This window comes from Vicia villosa, linkage group LG6 (genome assembly GCF_029867415.1).
Source record: "Vicia villosa cultivar HV-30 ecotype Madison, WI linkage group LG6, Vvil1.0, whole genome shotgun sequence".
In the NCBI taxonomy this organism is placed as follows: Eukaryota; Viridiplantae; Streptophyta; class Magnoliopsida; order Fabales; family Fabaceae; genus Vicia; species Vicia villosa.
The window spans coordinates 119342025-119368878 of NC_081185.1; the positions used below are offsets into that span (position 1 = coordinate 119342025).

At 27.5% G+C, this 26854-nt stretch overlaps 2 protein-coding genes across 4 annotated transcripts; both read right to left on the reverse strand.

Moving 5' to 3' along the window:
* Positions 1–1199: 1199 nt before the first annotated feature.
* On the reverse strand, positions 1200–10588 carry LOC131609766 (leucine carboxyl methyltransferase 1 homolog). The gene is made up of 13 exons (XM_058881558.1): positions 10380–10588; positions 8934–9022; positions 8700–8842; positions 7536–7583; positions 7202–7283; positions 6683–6785; positions 5763–5883; positions 5628–5675; positions 4187–4270; positions 3032–3096; positions 2320–2371; positions 1917–1955; positions 1200–1691 (listed from the first exon to the last, which is right to left on the reverse strand). Exons 1-13 carry the CDS (start codon positions 10466–10468, stop codon positions 1635–1637), a joined length of 1020 nt encoding a protein of 339 aa, XP_058737541.1. The 5' UTR covers positions 10469–10588; the 3' UTR covers positions 1200–1634.
* Positions 10589–24934: 14346 nt separating this feature from the next.
* On the reverse strand, positions 24935–26854 carry LOC131609767 (uncharacterized). 3 transcript variants are annotated; one of them, XM_058881560.1, is made up of 4 exons: positions 26501–26853; positions 26046–26174; positions 25552–25701; positions 24935–25307 (listed from the first exon to the last, which is right to left on the reverse strand). In XM_058881560.1, exons 2-4 carry the CDS (start codon positions 26055–26057, stop codon positions 25206–25208), a joined length of 264 nt encoding a protein of 87 aa, XP_058737543.1. In that variant the 5' UTR covers positions 26058–26174; positions 26501–26853; the 3' UTR covers positions 24935–25205. The 3 variants fall into 3 exon arrangements, 2 of the variants coding, with proteins under 2 accessions (XP_058737543.1, XP_058737542.1); XM_058881559.1 differs by having other exon boundaries at positions 26046–26198; positions 26501–26852; XR_009286316.1 differs by lacking the exon at positions 24935–25307 and having other exon boundaries at positions 25345–25696; positions 26046–26198; positions 26501–26854.

Sequence of the window (26854 nt, forward strand, 5' to 3'; positions counted from 1 at the left end):
TCTTTTGTTTGTTTAGTAGTCTAGTGACTAAAATTTTCGAAATGAAATATGGCAAGTTTGAAATTACACCCTACAATCAGATGTCATTAAGACGTGTGTTTGGATTGGCGGTTGACAGAATTGATTCTAGTAGAATTGAGTTTGGTAGAATTGATTCTAGTAGAATTGAGTTTAGCAGAATTGATTTATGTTTTGATACACTTTTGTAAAAGTGAGTTGAATAATAAATTACACTGTAAAAATCATCCAGAATCAATTCTGGAGGCAGAAGCTACAAATTCTAGCTTCAAGTAGAATCAATTCTGGAGACAGAATCAATTCTACTTTTATCAAACCAAACATCTTAAAATTACCCAGAATTGATTCTACACCTCTAGAATTGCTTTTGGCCTTTTCAAAAGCCAAACCAAACATGCACTTAAGAGAACGGAAAGTGTTTTTATTTATACTTGTTCTCAGAATAAAAGAAGTCATCCATTGATCAGTAGTTAAATAAACTAAAAGTAGTTAAATAAAAATAGGGTTAATAGTAATACACTCCCTATAATGTTGCGAATTTTGCTTTACCCACCTCCCTACCTTTTGGCAACAATTTTTTCAAAAAAAACGTTGCCAAAACCTGCCTTTGACAACGGTAGGGGCTAAACCGAAACACGCTCATATTACAGGAGGGTAAACTACTATTAACCCATTAAAATATATCTGATAGGGAGTATAGAAGTAAACAGTAGAAGACACTGTCCACTGAATCATCTGAAGTATTAAACATACTACTCCGGCCTGATTTATAAGCAAAAATGCTCTTTTTAGGTTCGTTGAATAATGAATGTATCTAGTCTATATAAAAGACAAGATACATTCATTATTTAATGAACCTAAAAAGAGAATCTTTGCTTATAAATAAGGCCAGAGGGAGTACCCCTTTGCTAATAACGGTTTTTGTTTGTTCCTTTCTCTTCCAGTTTTACCATGTCAGTCTTTTTATTGTCAAGTAAAATCCAGAATTCCCTATTGACAGAAGCTCTCACTCAACCATCTATATTTTGACTAAACCCATCAAACGAGGTACCTTAAAGTACAGTGACATTGATCAGTCTTAGCCACATTGGAAACAAAAACCCTAACCTAGTTACTATCTTCACACTGTTCATTCACACAAAAGAAAGGAAACAAAAAGGGCATGCTAAAGAATGCCAAAATATAAGAGAAAGTGTCTGTATTGAAATTGAAAAGCAATAAACAAGCCTACTATTTTTCATGTATCTTCCACATGGACATATCCCCACACAGGATGATGATTTATCAATCTGTCGGTGCTGTGTGGGTCCCACCATGTTTTCTTTGCCAAACAGCTAGCAGAAAAAGGCAAGTATCTTTGCTTTGTGGGAAACAAACAATACATGAAGAGGTAGTCCATCATAGTCCATACACACAAAACCAATCATCCATTTGGCTAAACTCTGGTACAATATGTAACAAGTTTCTCACAAACCTTTTTAACAGACAAACAACAACATCCCCAACATTAGTAATTCCTGGATTAAGAGTTACAACTAACAGCCACATAATGCCTTTGGGAAGAAAAATATATATAGTATAAATATGTGCTGTGAGAGTGTATGGATACTCTTTCTTCATGGGGAAGGAAGCACGTTGTTGTTATTAAGAAATCCAAAATCCCCAAAAAGGCCCTGCATCATGGAAGAAAACAAAAGAGTTCCCTAAAGCTCCAATAATACATTAGCAAATTGGAGAAATGCAATAAATATAGTCCGACCCACCACCATCATGTTATATTTTCATGTTAGAGATTTGCAAATTGATTAAATGATTTGCAATTCTATGGCCGTCTCGTAAAGTAGATGAAGATTTATCAGTTTCTTACAGGACAAAAAAAATAATGATTAAGATCATACCATTGCATCGTTGATTGCATAAGTCACACAGTAGTGCTCCTGAAATTAAATCACGTCGATAGAATATTTAGATACTAGTAGTAGTGGAATAAACAAATAAGGAGTTCTTCATTAATCTATAGTACAAAGTATGTGGTTGATTTCGGTTTGTCAGTAATTAATTACTCACATTAAACCGAGCTAATGCTTATATCATAAATTTCAATTTTACTTTTCATCTTAACAAAATGACTTCCAAATAGAAGAAACAATGAAACTGCAACTGACACCCCCACTTAAAATAAGAGTCAACTCTGCTCTAGAACCAGTGGACCACCCAGCAAAGTGTATAGAACGGGCTTATCCAAAAAGAAAAAGTGTATAGAGCAGACTTCAGACACTTTTCATAACAAAATGGACTCACCTGCATCATGTACCACTCTTCAAATTCATCAAACAATTCCAGACGTTCAATCCTAAACAGTAAAGTATCGCCAATCAGTTTATCTTGATATTACTTAAAAAAGAAACAGGCTGTATCGCCAATCAGTTTATCTTGATATTACTTAAAGAAGAAACAGGCTCCCAACCAGAAATAAATTAGATAAAATGAGCATATACGAGAAGAATCAAGGAAAAACGACCTTTATCGTGAAGATATAAACTTTAGTATCCAATGGTAATTAAATAGTTCCCCCAATCGACATTCGTAAAATATGGGGAGAATCAAGGAAGAACGGCTTTTAATGTGAAGATATGAACTTTAGTATCCAATGGTAATTAAATAGTTCCGCCATTTGACATTCATAAGAAATTGGTAAAACATAATGGTTAAGATCTTGATGGAAATTAAGAACTAGACAAGGCTTCCCTAAAAGAGAAGCCAGGAAAAGGAAACATCAAAAGAAAGCAACTATTACAGATGCTACTCAGGCAGCACTAATGGGGGACCACCACCTTCCCACCTTAAGAGTTTTTATTAATTTTACTGTATTACACTACACCACTCTTATCACACCTCTCCCACCTTAATGCTCCATTTGTATTCCTACTATGTGCCAACATATATGAATAATAATGTTTTAGAAAAGAATTAGTAGATTAAACACACAGGATTCCACATATGATTAAAATACCTGCGTCTTTCTTGAGCATCAACAAAATCATTATAAACTCTCAGCATGTCCCATGCAACAGACTTCTGATACCCATGAGAAACAAACAGTATAACAATATTAATATGTTAGTGATAGAATAAATGTGCATTATGACTACAATGATTATTCATGAAAATGAAACATCAGTGTCAATATTAAGATTTGAAAATGAGGAAAAAGTGAACACTCATATAACAGGAAAAACAATGAAATAGAAATGAAGCGTAAGAGCATTGGCTGAAGTAACTGAGGTAATTTTTTTGATGTAGAGACTCAAAAATATATTAGATACATCCAAGGACTCTCCTGCTCAAGAAGATTGATACTTTCTTTATCTATCTGAAAATTGCATGGTAGAGGTAGAAGCCCTCTTAGAGCATAAGGCGTAGAATAATGAGAACTTTTGGCCATATCCATGCTCAATTTGTTACTAAGAGAGTTATCAATCCGTGCTAAATTATCTAAATCAATATATTCCTCTGTTTTATTGTCAGCATCTGCTTCTTAAATTAATGCAAGGTTGCTTTGTTTGAAGAAGAATAGTTTGAATCTTAATTCTTGATATTTTGAATATGAGATGTGATGTTTTGATTAAATTTAAGACTTGTTGATGTTGAATTGATTAAGAGTTTTTATTAAGCCTTGTGTTTTGATAGTTTGATTTATGAATCTTTTATCGGTATTGTTGTATTATTGAGTTAATTGCTTGATTTATTTTTAGTTATTATTTATATAATTTATTCAAAAAGTAATTAAATAGTGGTCATCCCACTATCCGCTATCCCACTATCCCATTTTTGGAGCCGGCCGCTTAGTTCCGGTATCCGGGATTGATAACTCTGATTACTAATGATAATTAATTAAGACAACTATTAGTTACAATGACAAATCTGATATCAATTACCAAGCATCTCTAAACTATAACCTTCGAGACTGTTTCGAAGAAAACAGTTGCAATTGCAGCTGTTTCTAGTTTAGTGTAAGTCTACTATGTTCTCAGGCTATTCATGCCTAGGCGACTTTTTATCATCATTTGGAAGGATTTTTGCAACTACGAATTGAATCCATATATCAAATACATAATAAATACAAAACATCATAGACTTCTTTTCTAGAAAAAGTTACATGAAATACCTGCCATCCTTGGTCCAGAAATAATTTTTCCTTTGCAAGTAAAGTTGGTGTGGCATAAATGCCCAACAGAGGACAACCTCGACACTGATGCAAAACAGAAAAGATGTCATATAATGGTTTATACCACATACTGAACGTACAATCACCGTCAATCAGAGGCATAATTATCGCTACAACAACAGTAAAAGTCACGGAGCATGTGTAAAAGTACAACATCAAATCTTAAATAAATTTAAGCCTCTAAGGCTTAAGTCATTCAAATTCAATACAAGTTTCTCCTTGATCAGAATGAAGTCCACAAGGAAGAATAGTTTATATCAACAGGGAACAGAAAAATCACTGGAATGAAGACCCAAAAAGGTTCAACGATGGAATCAGAACCCAAGGGGAAAAAAGCAGAGACGCGCATGCTGTGAGTTGAGAACACAGACCAAAAGCTGAACAAAGACAGAGAACCATGATGCAACATGATTGAACAGAGACTATAGGAAGACCAGAGTCCTGGACACGCAATGGGTCAGTGGCTGGCAAGTGGGTGCTTTCAAATTGAAACAGAAGCCAGACAAGTTTGGTTAGCTTTGAAACAGAAATTCAAGTATGTGTATACAATCTCCGGTGAATGGGTTTCTTTCACTATTGTAGCTAGACTTGCTTTCGGCTATAGACAGCTGTCATTAAATATTAGTTTGGTTTACTGCCAGTATCTACCTACTCTAAGCTTAGACATTCACATATAAATATTGTATTTGTATAAGAAACTCTCTTTGGAACTCGATTCATTTTTCACCAATATCAGAAACTGTTTTCTCTCATTTTCGCTCAACTAGTTGACTTCTAAAACCCTTTAATGTTTCTATTGAAATAAGAGGAGAAATCGTGAAAGTATCCAACAAGATTGAGCTGCAAATTTCCGAAAAATGAGGACAAAGATAGGTTTTGACCCCCATGTGGGGATAGCAACTCTAATTTACCAAGCTATCATCCAAAAGCACAGGCATTGCAACTAATCTATGATGCAAAAATGCAGTGTCATGAATAGTTTAGGTTGCAGTGGCCCAAGGCTACAAAATCAACTATCCAACTATGGGTGAGATTGATACTTGCTTGAGGTATTAAATAATTCCTTCCCACAAATATTTTTCAGGGGGATTTGAATTCATTATTGCATTTAAAGCTCGTCTCGTTTAGGCTCTAGAGCATTACTACTTACCACACACTTATGAGTAAATAAAATAATGAGCAAAGAGAAGTTACGGCAATTAGAGAGTATAAAAGGCAAAAGCACATATGATATGTCTGTTAGAGAGAGAACAAAAAATCCACTTTTCAGATAAGACACTTTCAATTCAATGATAAATTTGAAATCAATCAATTGTGATCTAAATACGAAACTTTTTAAAACCACAGTATAGAACAAAATACAAAACTTCGACATCCATACCTCCAAATTTCGGATCATCTGCTGCCCAAAAGCATCATCTGGATGGATCTGTTAAGAAAGTACCATATAATACAAAGGAGATCCAAGTTTATTCCCATAAAAAGTAGTAGAGTGAGAAACCATGAAGGTTGTAACCTGCTCATAAAGAAAAAATATTGCGGTTGAAAATGTTCGACAGGCCCAGCCAACAACTTCATGACTTGAATCTGGATCCAAGTAAATCAGAACACATTCTGCAATTATAAAAGTTGGCAGGCTGATAACAACATCAGAATGAATCAATTTATCATACGCGGATCTTGAAAAGCATGTGTCAACACAAATATATAAAACAGCAAAAGATACCAGAAATTTTCATTAAATCCTCCAACTTTTGGGTGTTGTTAGCAAATATAAGATCATAACTCTATAAACATATTTATTATATAATAATAAGTTAGTACATAAAGCCATAGAAATAACATTACAATTAAGAATTCTTATGCTTGAGCCTGACTAGTTTCTTCATGTCACTTTCCATTTCTTAAATATAAAATACTATATGATTGTAATATATGTTAAGGAACACAGCACCACTCACCAATTATAAAATTCAGAAATATCTTCTTCAAAGTCATTTTCAATTTTTAAAATTGTAGATTATATAAGCTCTTTTTATTTATATTTATCACTTTCCCAGGAGATGCTAAAAAGTTATTAATTATATCCATCGGTAAAGGCACCTCAAAATGTTCTGATGTACATATGCAAGCTGTATGAAGAAATACAACATTGCTAGCTAGTTATTGAATTAAGAAGCCTGGTCTTTTAAATATTTATAAGGTATTATAATGAGAAAGAAAACATAGAAAAAACACGGGATAAGGTATCAAAACTGTCTTTTAAACCCTTTCTGATTTAGTCAGATTCTAAGAGGTATTTTATTTAGTTTCATATATTTTCCTAGAAAGGGGCTGATACATCCAACAATTATGAATTATAGGTAGGCTGTAACAGAATTTCACAAACAAGAGAGATGGAGAGAGACAGAGAGAGAATTGAATCCCAATACATACCTAGGATCCATCTCGGTAATGGTTATAATATCATTTAATTGTTTTACATCACGCAAATCTGCAGGGACTAATTTATAATGAGCACTGACCACTTCTCCTTTCTCTGGCAATGAATGAAACATAACAAGCATTAGTACAGATCAGCAGTAATCATGAATGCTAATATTCAGCATTGATGTTTCTAAATATCACTGTGAAAAGATTGTATTGGGTCATCCTCAAATGCTACAAATCAAGTTAGTTTTTCAATGTTTGTAGTTCTGAGATTAAACTGAGTGGCGAAATATAAAATTCACTAATCTTCTTCAGTTTACCTAAGCAATTATTTTGCTTTAGTAATGATGTAGGGTTGAAGAAATATAGATAATACTATTTTCAGTTTTATTTTAATCTAATTTATTCTGAGATAAGTTAGATACCACACGATAGCACAAAAGAAAAGGACATCGCCTGAATATGAGATTAAAATCATAGGCCAGTGTCCTTTCAACACAAAGCATTGTAATCAACACTGCTTACCTCTTGAAATGGAAGCTGTTTCACCAAGTTTATCCTTCAATTGACTGCAAGTCTCAATAAGTGCCGCCTTTTTACTTGTTACCTGGATGACAAGCATAATAGTAGTTAAGCTTTCTTTATCAATAATGGCAGTTAAAAACTTACAATTTAAAGACTGCAGACAGCTTTTTATAATTCATTTTGCAATAAGACATATATTGAGGGAAACCAGATTGTATTAACTGTTAGTTTCTTGACAAAACGTCGATAGCCAATCCAGTTCAGAACCCATTAACAACTATAAATTAGGGTTGCATTGGCTAATAAAACTTTTGAAAGATATTCAGGTTTCTACCTCCTTAAAGTCCACTTCCACGTATAAATGTGGTGCTTTCCCCTCATCCTGTCAAGAAGAGATTTTAAACGTGTAAGTTACAACTGTAAATTAGCACACAGCAATACACCATAGGTTAATGAGGCTAAACAAAAGGCTATGAGAAAAACTGGAACTTATGGTAATGAGTAACAACGTATGAAGTTTTACACACCCAGAGTCATGTCCGAACAAGAGGATGGAGATCATTAGAAAACAAGGATTGCATCGTGCATCATATAAATTTATTTTTGTGTCTTTGATTTGCATGGGGAAAAGAAGAAATCAATCTTCCTTGATACCAAGCATCGGTCAGAACATTAATGAGCAGCATTTATGAGGAGGACACAACAACAACCATGTCCAACTACTTTTTTTGTAGCCGTCAGAACAAATATAAGAAACAAAGAGAACAAGAAGTTACACCTCATTCATTGTCTCTATTATTTTTCCTTAAACAAATTTACATAACTAACCCACACATTTTGAAGAGGAAGTTACATTCAACCCAAAAAAAGTAAAAAATAAGAGCTAAAGCACATTTGTGGCATGAGAACTTAGTTTTCGAAATATTTGATGCTCCGGATGTCTAGGATTTGATTTTTTCGTAGCACAGAGTATGACTGACATACTCCCTTCGGTCTCAAATATAAGCAAATTTGCAAAAAAGCTCACCCTTTAAGGAGAATGTCTCAATGCATTTAATTCTTACACTCTTTCTAATTTTCTGCTTTGGAAGTTGTTGCAAACATTTAAAATGTAAAAAAATTGTAGGGGTATATTTGGAATAGTGACATTGAATGTAATAAATATAGATTTTTTTTGCTTATATTTAAGACCATAGAAAAAAAATTGTTGCTTATATTTGAGACAGGAGGGAGTATTGTCTAAAGAATAAGATTGTGACGGCAGTGAACAGTTACCACGAGAATGAAATAAAAAATGTCCTTGCATCTTGTTGAAACACGAGACACTAAAATTTCACCAAGATTTGAATGCAAAAACTTTTAGGTCAATGACAATTCAATCCAGCCAGACCTCCATTTGACCAGCAGGGCTCCAAAATAGAGGAAATTTATAGTTTTAAAAGCTGAAGCAGATTAACTTTTAAGTACAATTAGCACAGCACAACTCAAACTCAGGCACCTGCAACTGAAAATATGTTGTATCAAAGCCTGCTCCGAGTGATAATATCTGCATCTTTGTTGGGCCATTTTCATCAGTCTTTTTCTCAACATCAAGAAACTGGTAGAGAAGTTTCCGGAGGGCAGCCCAACGAGAAAAGTAACCTATACTCAAACAACTAAAAAAATTAACAAGCTACTGATTTGAAGAGTAGGTACTTACATAAGTCAATTCCTTAAAGAAGCTAAATCCTACCGCGATTAATAATTGGAGATCTCCTTACAGGCCTTCTCACAAATAAATGAATGTAATCATCTTTCATGTATCCCTTTTTCACACATGACCTACATGATACATCCAGTTTATGGGGAGTAAATATTCATCATGTAAAAAAAACATCTATAATTCATTTAAACTTTAATAAACTGAATACAAGACGAAAAATTGTGAGAAGAAAGAAGAAGAATATCAACATTATCAAAACCAATGTTACATTACATGGATTTGCAATATAGTATGAGGAGACTTTTCAATACACGGAATGGACAGGTAGACCTAAATCAGTTCACTACTACGGACCAAGTTCTTTTAAAGTTGGGTTCTTATGCATGAAATTCAATCTATATTATTAAGCGGTAAAAGTATTTTTGGATAGACTCATCTTCCATTTTAGAAAACTAACCAAAGCCCATAATATATTTTCTTCAATTCTTGTTCTCTCATGTTTTATATTAATGTATTTGGGGATTCAAACTTACGACTCTCTCTCAAAAAAAAAGAGAGAGAAAAATATCCTCTTCACTTCCTCTCTCCATTTCTCCAATCCATTACTTAAGTTTTGGAGCGGTTTGAGGAATATAGAGGATTTTGTACCCTACCTAATGTATGTTAGCTTTAACTTTTGGAAGAGGCAAAAGCAACTCTAGAGGTATAGAATTGATTTCGGAATGATTGAGGTGTTTGGTTCTTCTAAAGTAGAATTGATTCTGCCTCCATACTTGATTTTATTTGAAACTAGAACTTGTAGCTTTTGATTTTAAATGTGATTTTTACATTGAAATTTAATGTTCAACTCACTTATACATAAATTTACCCAAACATAAATCACTTTACCTTCAACTCACTTTTACCTATAATCAATTCATTCAAAATCAATTATTTTCACCGTAGAACCAAACACACTAATGTCACACTATCATGCTTATATTCCAAAAACTAAAGTAATGAAGGAATTTGAGAGAATAAGAAATGAAGAGGATTCATTCCCTAAGATAAGAGGTATACTATAATCATTGTCTAGCTATTGCATCTATCACAACATAGGTTTAAACACATCAGCTTTTAGATAGATATGTTTCTAATCTACCAAAAAAAAAGGTAAAAAAAACTGCAATGGTGTAGAATAAGCAAAATCTCAAAGAACTTAAAATGTAACAATAATCAATTAATCATCATATGCATGAAAAACTTAAATTGTAGCTGACTTAAAAAGCTAAAAAACAATACATAGGATGTATCATACTCCACTTTAGGAACAATTCGGATTGGCAATCATGTTCACAAGTCATTATACAAAGAGAAACAACATTGCATGATTCCGAATGTACCAAAAATGGAAATCTGAAATAGGTTAAAAAGATGACACAAATTGATTATGATTGTAATTTCAATTGATAAAAGGTGAAAGGGGTGTTTGCGTACAATTTACTCGCGGAAGCATCATCGTTGGTGGCTTGTACCGCTGCAGTGTTGCTGTTGTCGATGTGTGAATCGGCCAATGCATCCGCCATTGTTGAGTTGAATCAGGAATGAAGGTGATTTCTCTTTTGTTAGGTTTTGCCTGCGAATTGAAAAACAACAGAGACTCGTCTTCTTCTATCTTTTTCTCTTTCTTAATTGCAGATTTATTTTTCAATTTTAGACCTCTAATTTTTACATTTTTAAAATTTAACCCACCTCCCTAAACTAAAGTTTTGATAATACTAGATTGTTGGCCCGTGCGATGCACGGTTATTTCAAAATTGAAATTTATAATATTAATATTTATTTTATTATGATAATATATTAAATTATTTTATTAAAATATTATTCTGTTATATAAGCTTATTTTTTATTTATCATAAAAATTAAAATATTCATAATATTATTAATATAATAACACAAAATTTTAAATAAATCTTTTATTAATATTAAAATTAGTCTTATACTGCCACATATTGTCGAATTAGTAAACTTTTATTAATATAAAATTAGTATAATTTTATTCATAATAATATTAATATAATAACATGTGCGAGTGAGAGAAGTAAAATAATATGAAAATAAATTCACAAAAAAATTAATAATAGGAAAAAAAATTCAAAAATCAATCTAATAAAACATGATTATATTTGCACACAATTAGATCATTGACAATTATTTTTTAAATTTTACGTTGTGAGTTTATAAATTTCAATTATCACTATTAAAATATCTATTCATTTGTAACTTATCTAAAAGACTTCAATTTATGTTCTTATTTTTTTATCTATTTATTAAATTTTCTTAAATATGAAAATAAGCATATATGAATGGAACATAAATATAATTATAAAATATATGAAATGATAAAAATAATTTAGGCTATATCTTTATAAAAACTTTAACTAATTATTCAAATTAAAAATAAAATTAAAAATTCATTAACTCTTTTTTTTTTTTTGGAAGAAGAAGGGGTTTCGCCCAAGAAACAAAATTTATTAAATTCAAATAAATTTAAAAAATAAAAATTTATATTTATAATTTTAGTTTAATTGTTCAAAAAATTATAAATAAATTTTATATCAAATGTAAATATTTTTACATATTCAAAATGATATTTTAGTCTTATACTAATTCTTTCAATATACACATAAATGAATATTCTATATTACATTTTATTATATTGACTTAATTAAAAAATAATAAAATATTTTTTATTGAACACATTGCGATGAAAATGATAAAATTTTATAAATAAATATTATCATAAACAATTATCACTATTCTATCAAATACAAATTATAAAAAAAAATTGTGTTTAAAATTACAAACAAACAACGTTCTAAAAGTCTCAGGAAATATACTATATTTTAAAATTGATGGTAGATGCTATCTCCCACTTAAATTTTTCGCTTGATCTTGGCTTCATTGTCCAAATATAATATATTTTTTCATTTACCATGACTGTGACCATTCCATCTGCATTATAATTTTTTCCGTCTCAATTTTTTAGAGTCCATGTGCAGTAGCCCGCCTTGCACGCCCTCAAAGACGGCCCTGCAAATACACAAAGAAAACATAATTATAAATTCTAATTATGAATGAAATACAAATGCATAATATGAATACACAATAAAAATATTTTTCTGCACACACAGAATACAATCTCTTCCATCAAAGAATTTTCATATGAGATAAGAGGTTCTAAAAAAGACATATTTATAGTGAATCAACATTTTTAATTTCATTAGAATTGAAAAGTCTAAATTTTTTATCATTACCAATGACATAAAAAGTAGGTTTCAATTTTTATTACAATTTATTATAGGAGTTATACATAATAATTTTATGCAATAATTATTATTTTAATTTTGTCATTATTATAATTGTATAACGTTTGATATTTATTCTTATTCTTAATTTTTTTAATTTAGAAAATTTATTCTTAACATAAGCAGTTACATATTGATTATTATTATTCTTAGTATTTATTATTTTTTAAATAGTATATTCATAATCTTCATTTCCAATATTGAGTTGATCCACCCTTTCCATCTTTCTTCTTTTTCGTTTATTTTATTTTGATTGTATCTGAATTAAATATATTATTATTCTTAGTATTTATTATTGTTTAAATGGTATATTCATAATCTTTATTTCCAATATTGAGTTGATCCACCTTTTCCATCTTTCTTCTTTTTCGTTTATTTTACTTTGATTGTATCTGAATTAAATATAAAATTGATTATTTAATCCTAAAATTTAATAGATAGAAATTTTTTTAATCTTTGTATGTATGTTAAATTCCTTAGGTTAAAATATATATTAAAATGCTTTCTAAAATTATATAGATTATTTATAAAATTTTAAATACTTATAATTTATATATAAAATTTTAAATACTTATTTTTAAATGAATTCTAAAATTATATATATAATTTAAATACTTATTTTTTGAGGTTTTCCTATTATTAGTAGGATTATTCTTAAACCTTAAAATTTAAATACTTATTTTAAAAATATATTCTAAAATTATTTAGAAAATTTAAATACTGATTTTTTGAGGTTTTAATATTGATTGTTGGAGAATTCAATTCTTAATTTTTGAAATAATTATTAATTTTAAATTTCAAAATTGTACAATTATAATAATTATTATATTAATATTTATTTTAATAAAAGGTTTGTATAATTAGGATTTTTATTTAGAATTGTTATCAAGTGACATGTGGATAATATTATTACTAAGAAGACATGTGGCTAGGGTTGCCATCATGACTTCTTTAGATTTATAGTAAGTAGATGGCACGATGTTATTTTATTTTTGGATGAGAGCGAGAGGAACAGTGTTTTAAAAACCGGACCGGACCGGTTGGTCGGACTGGTCGAATCGGGAATCGGTCAGGTAACCGGTCTGGTTCAATAGTCGGATCGGGTATGCCTTCAAACCAGTGAGAACCGGCGGTTTAATTGCTTTATATTTTTTTTTTTTAACTTTTTTTTTAATTTTTTTAAAAAAAAAATTTTAAACTTTTTTTATAACATTTCTTTTAAACTTTTTTTTTTAATATATTTAGTAGTGTATTACTTAAATAACATTCTCACAGTTTTTTTCCTTAGTGACAAATTAAAAACTTTATTGTCTATTTGTTATCTTTGCTAATAAATTTTCTTAAATAGCATAAACATATTGAATTTTATTTGATTTTCTTTTTAGGAGGATCCTATTTTGAATTAAATTTGGTACACATTGGAGTTATTTTGTTATAAACTATTCAATTAGATCATGTTGTAATTAGACTTTGTTTAGATTATGTTGTAATTAGACTTTGTAATTTTTTACTATTTTGTTATGTGTGATACCTTTGTTTAAATTTTGAATTTAAGTTATGAAATTGTGAATTTATGATATGATATTTTTTAAAAATTTAAAAGTTAGTTATATTTTTTTAAAGACTGAAGCATCCGGTTCGACCGGTTTTATACCTATATAATGACAGGTCTATTCAACCGAGTTATCCGGTTTAATCCGGTTTGGTCGTGCGGTTCGACCAGTAACCCAGTGGTTTGACCGATAAACTAGTGACCCAGTACCCTCACCGGTTCGATGACCGATCCGATTTTTAAAACACTGAGAGGAATCGAAAAATAGGAGTCAGAAACGAGCATATCTGTTTTATTTATCTTTATGTATGTTCTATAAAAATCTAATAAATAAATAAATAAATAAATAAATAAAATAGGTAAAAATTGAGGGCTCGAACCTAAGTATGACAATATATTTCGTACTTGTGGATATCTATTCGAAATGCCCTGAAATTGATAGAGAAAATTCGTTTTGATTGAGCTTGAGTTTAAGTTTGGGTTTTTCACGATTATAAAATATGAGGACGAGTTGGATAATAGAGACACTAGTACCCACATTGAACCTGCTCCGTTTATTTTATTATGTAATTTTATTATTTAGTTTTGATAATTTAAACATATTAAATATGTGATCAATATTTTGATATTTGTATTTATTATTTATATTTTTGAAATGCATGTGTGAAATTTTTTGAGATTATTTTATTTTATTATTTGTATGTAAGTTGATTTTGGAAAAAATGAATATTTTTATATAAAAAATTGATTTCACTAAATTGATGGTGCATGCGTAAAATTTGGACTCTACCCACGAAAAATTATGGACGATAAAGGCATGCTCGATATGCCAAACCCATTTTAGCACTCATATACATGATTATTGTTGACATTATAACAATATAAGATTGTGACACATACGATAAATTTTTACCGCATATCCATATAACAAAATTCACAGTTTGAATTGATAACTATTATCATATAGATCATGTGTATAAAATTTTACATCAATGGAAAACTTTTTTTTGTAAGCAAGGATTAGATAAAACAGAATACTAGGAGTATTCAATCCCAGATACAAAAGCGAGGAGAACCCCAAAAGAAAAATTACCTACCAAATAAAGCTTAGCTTATGAATTGTACAGGATCCTTACAAAACTCATAAAAATTATATTTGGCATAAGTAATTTAAAAAAAAAAACACTTCCACGCTAACACTTTTATGCTCCAAACTATATCTGAAATGTTTCACCGCTCATTCCTAAAAACCACAACATTTCTCTTCACCCAGATGCTCCAACAAACAGTTATCGTAATAACCCATTTTAAACCCTTCTTTGCTTTCAATCTTTTGAACTTAGCCAAAGCATTGAGATAACTCCTCCACAAATTGTCCTCAATGCCCAATTCCACCCCCAATCCAACAGGAAATTGCCCCTTAAATATCCTTTGCAAAAAAACAGGAAAGTAAAACGTGATCTAGAGACTCCTCCGAGTTTTTACAAAAAACACAACTTAATTCATATTAGGTAGAAAAAGACCTCTAACAAAGAGCAAGTTTTTTGTCAGTAATCTGTTAATAATGCATATCCATGTAAAAGCTTTGATCCTAAAGGGAATAAAAGATTTCCACATTAGAGCCGATGCCTTCTCTTTTTCCATCACGTACGTCGGCTGCAGAAAAGCATCAGCAAGATAGCCATAGCAGGATTTTACCGTAAAATCTTCCTCCAGGTTTGGTAACCACAAAAACGAATCCCCATCTTAAAATTTAGCTCAGTGTGAATCAATTGATTTTGAAGAGACTGTAGCGAATTCCAAGTATCTGATCCCTCTGCAGCATGCACCCAGAAATCCCTCCACTTCTAGAAACCGTTAACCCAACAACCCATACCCTCCACAACCTAAAATTTTAAAACAGAGATGGCAAATAAATCAGGGAACAAACTTTTGAGGTTAACATTTCCACACCAGTTATTCAGCCAAAACAGAATATATTTTCCCTTCCTAAGCCTGAATTTACATCTAGCCTCGAATTCTCCTTCAGTATGTCGTTTCTCCACCCCTAACGATTTCTTTCCACCATAAAGACGAGCACATATTGACACAACCAGAATTATCAAAGCAAACCTGCAAGTTCAACCTACCATATCTAGATCTTAATATTTTTAACCACATAGATTCCTCTCCTTGCAAAATTCTCCGTCTTCACTTTAATAAAAACGCCACATTGGATTCTTCTACCAACTTGAAGCCTAAACCACCCTTCTCAGTCAACAAACAAACAGACTCCCACTTCACCCATTGAATCTTTTTTCTTTCTTCTATCCCGCCCCAAAGTAAGGTGCACTGAATTTTGACAATTTGTGTTGCAGACCTGTACCGGTGCCCTAACAAAGAACATTGCAAGATCGTATTCAGCCGTTTATGCTTATGCTGAAGGTAGATCAACCTCTTTAATGCCAATCTTTTCATATACTAGTATATAACCCGCGCGATGCGCGGTTAGCTTATAATATATTATTATCATTGTATATAAGATTTTAAATTTCATCAAAATTTTAAAATTATTGTTATGTTTATGGAGTATTTTTTAAATAATTTTATTTAAGTAATTGTTATAGGTAATTTTTTAGATACATATTTTAAAAAAAATTGAATTTTAAGAATAATATAAAGGATCAATTGATTGTGTTTATAAGATTTTTTTTCTAATGAGTTTATTTGATTAATTATTGTATATGAGTTTATTATAATAGTTAAGAATATGTTGAATTTTAAAGAGTAATAAATTAGATAGATATAATAGTTAATAATATAGGAATTATAATAAGTTCTATCAATTAGTTTGTATCTTAAAAGTTTAATGATTTTTGCATAATTTTTTTTAATGATTTTAATGAACGAATAATATATAAAACAACATTTGATTGATTGTCATTTAAACGGTTAAAGTTTCTATTAATAATAAGTAAAAAAATATAATTTCAAAAATTCTAATAGTCATCAATTATAGGTTTAGGATAATTGAGATCGATTTTTTTAAAATTAGAATTTGGTACTAACTGCAAAGTTAAAATTTTTATTAATAGATAATGTCTTTAATATAGGAAAATGGAGTTTTAATTTTTTTTTAGAGTTATAATTTGGATTGATAAATAGTGAAAAATGTATTTTAATATTTTTAATACGTCATTGATGGTTGAATAGGAATGTAGAAATAAAAAACAAAACTTCAAAATGATTAAAATGAAAATTAAATATCATTAATATGCACTAATTATAGTGTAAGAATCTTGATTGTTAAAAGTAGTTTCTTTAAACTAATAAAATATTTTTTTATAAAGAATAACAACATCAATTATTTCATGTTTCTTCTAAACCACAAAAATATTGTGAAGTTGAGATGAAGGAAATTTAATGAAAATTAAATATTGTTGGTATGGTTATATTCGAAAAATCATAAGTGGAAAAAGGAAATTAAAAAAATAATAATAATCTAATTGGTATGGTTATATTTGGACGAAAACATGTATAATTTTAGAAATTTGAAGATCTAAATTATTGCAAAAATTGTATATTTCAATATTCATTCTAAGGTTGTTATGCGTAGAAGTAGAGACCGATAAATTACTTCCAAATTGGAACAGGTAAATTTATATGCATATTTATTACAATAAAAATATACAGCATATATCAAAATAATTTTAACATAAGCATATGTATTACGGCTTTTAAAATTTAGATGCTCCAGATGATTGCAAGAGATGTATATTTCAATCTTCATTCTAAAATTGTTATTGTTAGGAGCTTGACCCGAGTAGACTCTCATTCAAATTGCAAAACCTGCAAAATAATAATGAAAAATTATATATTACACATATGACTATGAAATGAATTTGAATATGATCAAAATAATATTTATGAAATAAATTTGAATATGGTCAAAATAATTGAATAAAATTTATCCGGAAAAATATGGACATGAAATATATTTGAATAGATGTAGAAAAAGATGAACCTTTTCAGAGCTTTTGGATTTGATAAAGATAGAAAAATAAATTTTCTTTTTTAAATGGGGTAGAATAGCTCACTCATTCATCTCATTCTTTGTCAGATTATGCATCTACTTCTAAAATATACGTGCAAGGAAGAAAGTGAGTGGACATTTATATATTTAAGAAAGAAAGTGAGACAAATTGATCAATTTTGAAATAATAAATTGATATTATAGTAAGATATAAAAAAATTAACCGTTTCATATAACTCTCCATTTTCTAAACATTAATTTTACAATAATTAAGAAGATAATGCAATTAAAAAATTGTAACTGATTTTTGTTTCAAAAATAAGTTTTTTTTGAAATAAAAGATGGTATTATTTCAAAAATAAGTTATAACTAAAAATAATATAATAATGATGACATTAAAAACAAAACAAAAAATTAAATGAAATTATTTTTATTAAAAATCTTAAATATTTCTTTTAACTCTTTTATCATGTGACGTTCAGGAAGTTAATAGCCCAATAATCTATTTATTATGTAACTTCCATGAATTAAAGTTGTTGAAGAGTATTATAAATGAATTTATATCAAGTATATTTTGGAAAAAAATATTATTATTACTTTTATTTAAAATTAATTATAGTGTAATATCTTATGACCTAACATTTTTTAATCAAAATTAAAAAGATTTAATAGTGGTAGTTGACATATGTGATTTTTCTCTATAAATTATAAAATTGAAAATATTTCAGTAAATGAATTTATTTCTATAAATAATTTAAATTAATGAAATGTTACATAGTTTAACAAACTCAAAAAATATGATTGTATTTTAATAAAAATCTTGTACTGATAATATAACATATTGTAATAAAAAAATTATTCAATAAAAAATTTAAACTATCATATCAATTAATTTTTAGTTCCCTTTTTAAATTAATCATGAAAATTTTATTGATCATAACAATTTTATTGATCATGAAAATGAAAGTTTTTTTAAATTTGTATTTTTATATATTTTTATTATTGTAGTGTATACAATTTTAATGGTAACAAAAATGAAAATTATTGAAAATATAATTATAAAATTTAAGAGTTAAAGTTTAAAAAATGAAAAGATATATTATTTGGTTTAGGTGATATTTTTTAATAATAATTAAATCAATTTAATTTGAAAAGCTATGAGAATGACACGTCATCTGAAAAGCTATGAGAGAATAACACATCATTCTAAAGTTAGGATTTTGTCTAGGGTTGCCATCATCACAACCTTACATTTATATTAAGTAGATATTTAAAACTAACAAAAAATTATTAAAAAACTATAGGAATATAAACAAAGAAATATAATAAATTTAAGAAGAAATTAAAAAAATAAATTAGTGGAATAAAGCCCGTTTAATTTTAAGAAAAATTAAAAAGAAAAACAATAAAATAGAAGTCTGTGGGATTACAAAATGTAGTTTTGAATATAATAGAAAAAAGAGATAGTTAATTTGAAAACGTGGGTTCTGAAAAATGTGAGTTAAATTAAAAATAAAGTTAGTAGAATAAAGAAAACGTGGGTTCTGAAAAATGTGAGTTAAATTAAAAATAAAGTTAGTAGAATAAAGTTAGTTTAGGAAAAACTAAAAAAAACAATAAAATTAAAAATTAATGGGATAAAGTTAATTTTTTAAACAAATAGTTAAAATTACTACTTAATTAATAAAATAGGATATAATAAATTGTTAAAACCAGAACAAATAATAATTAACTAATAATTAAAAAATATAATTTATGAAACTACACATGGTATTGAAGAATGAAATCTATGGGTTTGATCTTTTTCAGAAGAATAAAGTTAGTTTTAAGAATTAAAAAAACAATAAAATTAGAAGTCAGTGGAATTACAAAATCTAGTTTTGAATAATATAAAAAAAGTAGTTAATTTAAAAATGTGACTTAAAAAATAACATAATAAGTTAGTGGAATAAATTTAGTTTTAAGAAAAATGAAAAAATAACAAAACTAGAAGTTACTGGGATAAAGTTAATTTTTTTAACAAATAATTAAAATTACTACATAATTAATAAAATATAATATAATAAATTTAAAAAGTTTGAATAAACAATAATAAATTAATAATTAAATAAATATAATTTATAAAATTATTCTTAATTTTAGTGTCAAAAGTTGCTAAAATACTTAACAAAAGATTTGAATATTAATTAGAAAAATATTAATGTTTCCTAAAAAATTTATAATAAATTATTAAAAATATAATAAAACATGTGCAATGTAGTGGAATTTAATGCTTTTATTGCTCTTTCCAACAATATTGTAAAATTTCAACCGAACCGACCGATTGAATCGGCTGAATCTGGAATTTGAGGGATCATCGGTCTAGTCTGATTGCTGGATCATATAAGCTATTGAATTAGTTAGAATCAGTCATAATCGGTCAAAACCAGTAAAAATCAATAAATCGACTGTTTGGAAAATCGAAAAGTTAAATGTTTGCTTTTTTCATAAGACAAAATGATGTCGTTGTTGATAAAAAAATAAAAATTTAAAATTTATTTTGAGCAACTTTCTCTTTTTTGAATTAAATTTATTAGACACTTCTAATTATTATGTTATTAATCTTTGTTCAAATTTTATATCGATTTACATTTTGTTGGGTGTGATAATTATGTTTAGAATTTGAATTTAAATAATGAACTTGTAAGATTATGATATTTTGAAATTTTGAAATTTTTTAGGTGTTGTCATTTTTTCTAAAGACCGAGTCATTCGGTTCAATCAGTTTAATAACTATATAATTTTGTTATAGAAATCAACCTATTTAATTGAGTTATTCGATTTAATCCGATTTAGCTATGTGGTTCGATCATTCATTCATTGGTTCGTCAAATAAACCAATGACCAAATATTCTCAAAGGTTTGATGACTTTCTGAATATTTTTCATAAATGTGTAATATTATATGAATATTTTTGGTCAAAATTTGGCCTCTAAATTTCTTTTTTTTATTCTTATTTTTCTATTAAACTTTTAGTCAATAAAAAGACAAATATTTTTAAATTTGGTAAATAAATACTTAAAGTTTTTAAAAGAATGTTCTCTATAAATTTAATAAAAATTGAATATGTCCTATAAATAAAGGTCTTGTGCAAACCTTTTGCATAGTGAGTGTTGTGCAAAGACTAAAAGATCACAAAAATTGTAAATTTTAGTTGAGTTTGAAAAAAGTAATGGCAGCTAGTCAAATTAAAAGATGTGTTGTGATGATGTTGTTGATAATGTTAGTTATAATTCAAGTTGAATGTATCACTCAATCTCAAGAATTTAAATTAAACAAACTCAAAGTGCCACTGCCATTATGTGAAATAGAGTGTAACGTTGAGTGTTCAAAAGGTCAAATTGATGATTTTAGAGCTTGTGTGGAAGCTTGTAAAAAAACCAAATGCTTAAGAGCAAAATTGTTATGATTCTTAGCATAAACAAGGTTATTTGTTTATGAACTTTCTCTTCATATTTTATTTAGTTCTTATTTAACAAAACAAAATATATTTATAAAATTGTTTTTATTTTGTAGGTGTTCGTGCATGCCAAGGATACTTAAATTGCTTCAATTTTGGATAGTTGCAACAATTATGAATAAATATTTTGTATGCTTTATGAGATTCTATGTAATAAAATATAATTAAAAAGTTGACATTATGTCAAATTTAAATAAATATATTATCATTAAAAATATTTATTTTATATTTTTGTAGTCAATTTTTATAAGTTTCGTTGTTATTTTTTTATTTATTTTCTAGGATGGTTGTTTTCTAGATAAATAGTAAATGGTAGTATAAGATCAATAAAACATGACTAATTTACTTTAATGATTATTTTATATATTTCATAATACATACAAAAAATATAATACATTGGATCTTCATTTAGTTTTTGTGTGTGTATAACATAAGAAACTTAAATAAATGAGTTAAATTTATCTTGTATATCGGTAGATACAATTCCAAAGAATTTTCATAACCATAGTTCACAAGATCTCATTAGTTAGTTATTTTAACATACTAGGTTACTTTTGCAAATAAAAAGTTTTAGTTTGTCCAATCTGTTTAATATGAAACATTTTTCATAATTATAGTTGAATAATAGTTTAAATAAATATAATAAATATAAATTAGAAAACATATATTATTTGAGTCTCTTAATGTGAAATTATAGTTTATATTTGATATTTATTTAATTTAAAGGTTAAATTATAAGGTATAGTTTAAATAAATAAAAATTCTAATTGATATTTTAGTAATTAATTTTGAACTTAAAAATTTATATCTTGATATTTATTTGATTTTAAGATGAAATATTAAAATAAATCTCTCCTTAAATGTTAATCTACAATTTGAATATAGCTTTTATATTTTATTTTTAATATTTTAGGAGATGAAAATAATAATTTAATATAGGTGCCTTTTATATGTTTTTAACATCACAATTTTATTATAATTATAATCATGTTACATTTTTTAAAAGAGTTTAATTGCTATGCACTATCGGTGTAAATTTTTTTACACTGTCAATGCTTCACAACCATTCAATTATATTATTTTTTTAAAAGTTAAAATAAAAGTCAAACACTTCTAATAAATTAACGGTTATGATTCATTGACGTTGTAAAACTTATTTACACCGTCAGTGTATTTCAATCAAATTCTTTTGAAAGAGTTTAATTGCTATGCACTAGTGTAAAACTTTTTACACTATCAATACATTACAACCACTCAATTATATTATTTTTAAAAAAATTAAAATAAAAGTCAAACACTTCTAATAAATTAACGGTTGTAATTCATTGACGTTGTAAAAATTATTTACATCATCAGTGTATTCCAATTAAATTCTTTTGGAAGAGTTTAATTGCTATGCACTTCAATGTAAACTTTTTTACACTATGTATCACAACCACTCAATTATATTATTATTTTTTTAAAAAAAATAAAAAAATAAACACTTCTAATAAATTAATGATTATTGATTATGATTCAATATTTGTTTAAATATAAGATGCACCCAATATTTTATTTTAAAAATTGTAGTTTTGTACAAGCTAATTATATACATCTATGACAATAATTTTTTTACAATTATAAAATATTAGGTGGAAATACCCGTGCGAGGCACGTGACAAACTGTTATTAGTAGTTTACAAACGAAATAATATTATAATTTGTCTTTGTTAATAGTAGCGGGATATCCGTGCGTTCGCACGGGTAGCACTGCGTTACAAAAAATAAATTTTAAATAAAACAATAATATTGAATAATAGTTTGTATATTATATAGAAGTACAAATTAAGTTAAAATGTCATACTTAAAAAAATGGAACAATTAATAGGACAATTGTCAATGAACTATAATAAAACATTCATATTTATATATCAATATATTTCCTTTTCTTTTAATTTTTTATCTATTTTAAATTTATGTTATTTACCAAAAAAAGCGTGACAAAAAAATATAGAAGAAATTAAAAACATAAAAAGATATGCACAGAGAATCAAATTTAAACATAATAATTTGCAATGATCACAAAAAATAGGATAATATGTAAATAGTAAAAATATTTTAAATTATGTATTAAAAATATGATAATATGTTAATAGTAAGAATATTTTAAATTATATATTATTAATCCTATAAAATTTATATATTGAGTTATTATAAAATTTCAATTAGTAAAATATCAATTTTACATTAACAATGATTTAATTAACATAAAAATTTCATAAATATGTTAAATACATATAATAATGAGTAATTGAAATTAATTGCATTATAACTCACATTAATGTTTTTTTAACAAAAAATAGAGGTTATTATTATCATATTTTGAATATAAAGGTTACTATATTAGTAATATTTCAAAGTTCCTATATAGTTTTAGTGGTTTCTATAATAACTATTTTAATTTTTATCATTATCAAAAGTTTGTTTATATCTTTCACTTTTTTACTAATAATTTTTTTCTATATTTATATTGTTTACCTTTACACGGTTAATTTTGTTTAAATTGATATTCCTTTAAACAAAATACTATGAAATTACTTATTTAAAATACTATAAGATTTTCAAATTGACATTCCTTTAAAATGCTATGAAACTTATTTCTTCACCCTTTTATTATAAAAATAATAATAATAATATTTAATAAAAAATTATTTATTTATTAATCATATGATCATAAATTTCAATTAACATCATTTATTTTAGTAATAATATCAAATATGTCTGACATCTTTATTATAAGTAAAAAAAATTAATTTAAGTATTAAATATATTTTTGATCCAATAAAATCGATATTTTTATTTATTACAATTTTTTTCTTAAACATCAATTAAAAAATGAAATAATTGACTTAGGAAAGATTTGATATTTCAATAAACTAATTGAAGTTTGAATGCACATAAACATGAATATGAAATAATAGATTTAAGAAATATCTTCTAATAGAAATATACAATTGAATGCAGATACAAACTATAATCAAATTTCATTTAACTTATCAATCAAATTACACAACAAACACAATTAAAATAAGAGAAAATTGAATATAAAATCTAACATTTGTATCACACGGTAGATAGAAGAGCACATGAAAAGTCAGAAACAACATGAATAGTAGAAGGACGACCTAAACAGATTTCTGAGTTCATCTTCTTCATTAATTCTTCATTTACTCTTCACATGTTTTGTTAATCACCAACCCCTATATTCTATTTCAACATTAAATCTATGAACAACAACATCCTGTGAGGCCCTTGAAATGGTTAATTATTTTGGCATTTAACACTGAAAGATAATCAGATATAAGAACAACATCCAAAAAGGACAGTGAAATATACAACAATCAACATAAAAACAGACAATAAATATAAGAAAATACAACAATCAACATCAAAATATTACTTTTCTATTTCATTAAAGCAAGATATTGTGACAAAATTAAGCTCATCAAAATATGCACTCTCTTCTCTCTCCTTATAGTACTAAAAGAATATATATATATATATATATATATATATATATATATATATATATATATATATATATATATATATATATATATATATATATATATATATATATATATATATAATACTAAGAAAATAAAACATACTGTCATAGATTTAAATATTCATAAAACACGATTTTGCACAACATAATCGTCACCTACTATACACAATCAGTAGCAATGCTCATCAACTATATTTAGTGTAAACACTCGACAAACATCAAAATCCCTATACTTTAGGTTGCTGAAGAATTCTTTCAAGTGCAAAAACAACCAAATATCCATTAAATTCTCTATTCTAAAATTGAATCCATAATCACAGAAATTAGAAAGCAATCAAATCCAAACTATTGAACCTGAGGCGGGGTATGCCCAAGAAGTTCCAGAAGAGGTCTGCTGTCAGTCAGAGGATGTTCAGGAGAAAGTTCAATTACAATTTGGTTAAGAACCTATAAAAACCACGTCATTCAAATTAGGTAAACATAATTTAAAATCAATCAAAACAAATAGAGATCTCATAAACCGCAATCAAACATCTGTTTGTCGTCTCACTTGCAATCATACACCAGTAGCATCATACATCACATGCTAATCAATAACAAACTCCTTGTGTATTAAATCAAACACATCGAAAACAAAATATATAGATCAAAATGTTTATAAATTTTCTGGTTAGAATAAAAAAAATCATACAATGATAGCTAGAACCAACGCAGTAGCGAAAAGCGATCCACGAAATCCTTCTTGAAATCCAACCGTCGTAGCAACAGCAGTAACAATAGCTGAATGTGAAGACGACATCCCACCATATCCAATCAATTGTTTAGGAACCCATTTTCTTTCCTTATACCAACAAAAAAAATATTAATCAATATTCAATTGTTTAGGATCGTTGAATTGGGATCGATCAGAATGAAGAATCGCCATAAATTTTATTTGTTAATAGAGCAAGCAAAATACATTTCAAATTAAACCCTAAAGATGATATTTTTCACTACAAAACAATAAAAAATATATATATATAAGATCACAAATTAAGCAAATTGATAAGACAACAAATTGTTGAATAATATAGTGAATATCGAATGTAAAAATATATCAAGCGAGAAATATAGAAGCAGAAGTAGTTGCAGAGATGAGAGAAACTTACTGTTAAAAAAAGAAAAAAATTTAAATAGTTAACGAACCTTGTTTAACATTCATGTTACGACTCTTAATGCTATTGAATTGTCGAATGAATGTTTTCCATCTCGGTCCAGCAACGATCTTTGGCCACTCACGCACTTTCATCCATCTACGGAACCGCCACTGCATCTCTTTAATCCAAAATCAAATTAACCCTAAATAAAATTGATGAATTAAAACAACCCAAAATCAAATTAATTCATATAAACAACCCAAAATCAAATTAATTCATATAAATAACCCAAAATCAAATTGATTCATAGCAATTTTAAATTTGAATTTGAATTTGTTATACGAATCTGCCATGAATAACAAAAAAAACAAAGGTAAATGACCCAAAAGTTAAAAAGAGGTCACAACTATGCGTTGGATTCACCTTCCTCCGTGATATGGAAGATCACAACTATGCAGAGGATTTAAAGTAAATAATAAATACAAAATTCAATTTCACAGCTACCTGTGTACCAGAAGCAGGCTACAATAAATCTGTAATCATCTTGATTGATAAGTGAATTTGGGGCTTAGGGTTTTCGTATGGGGTGAGGGTATATTGTCAGATCGTTGTTTGTTAGCATGGCAGATAGCAAAAGAAACATATGCTTGAACGTTTGTTATTGTGTTGTCGTGAGGAGAGAGCGATTGAGAGAGAGGAATGAGAGAATTGTTTGAGTTCTTTCGGTAAATGCAGAGAGAGAAGAAGCTTTATCAATTTCTTTTTTTGTTTACGTTGGAAAGCAGAGTGACTTAAAGAGAAAATAGGGGAATTGTGCACGATTCAATAAAGAGAGATATTCTAAAGTTTGCATTATAT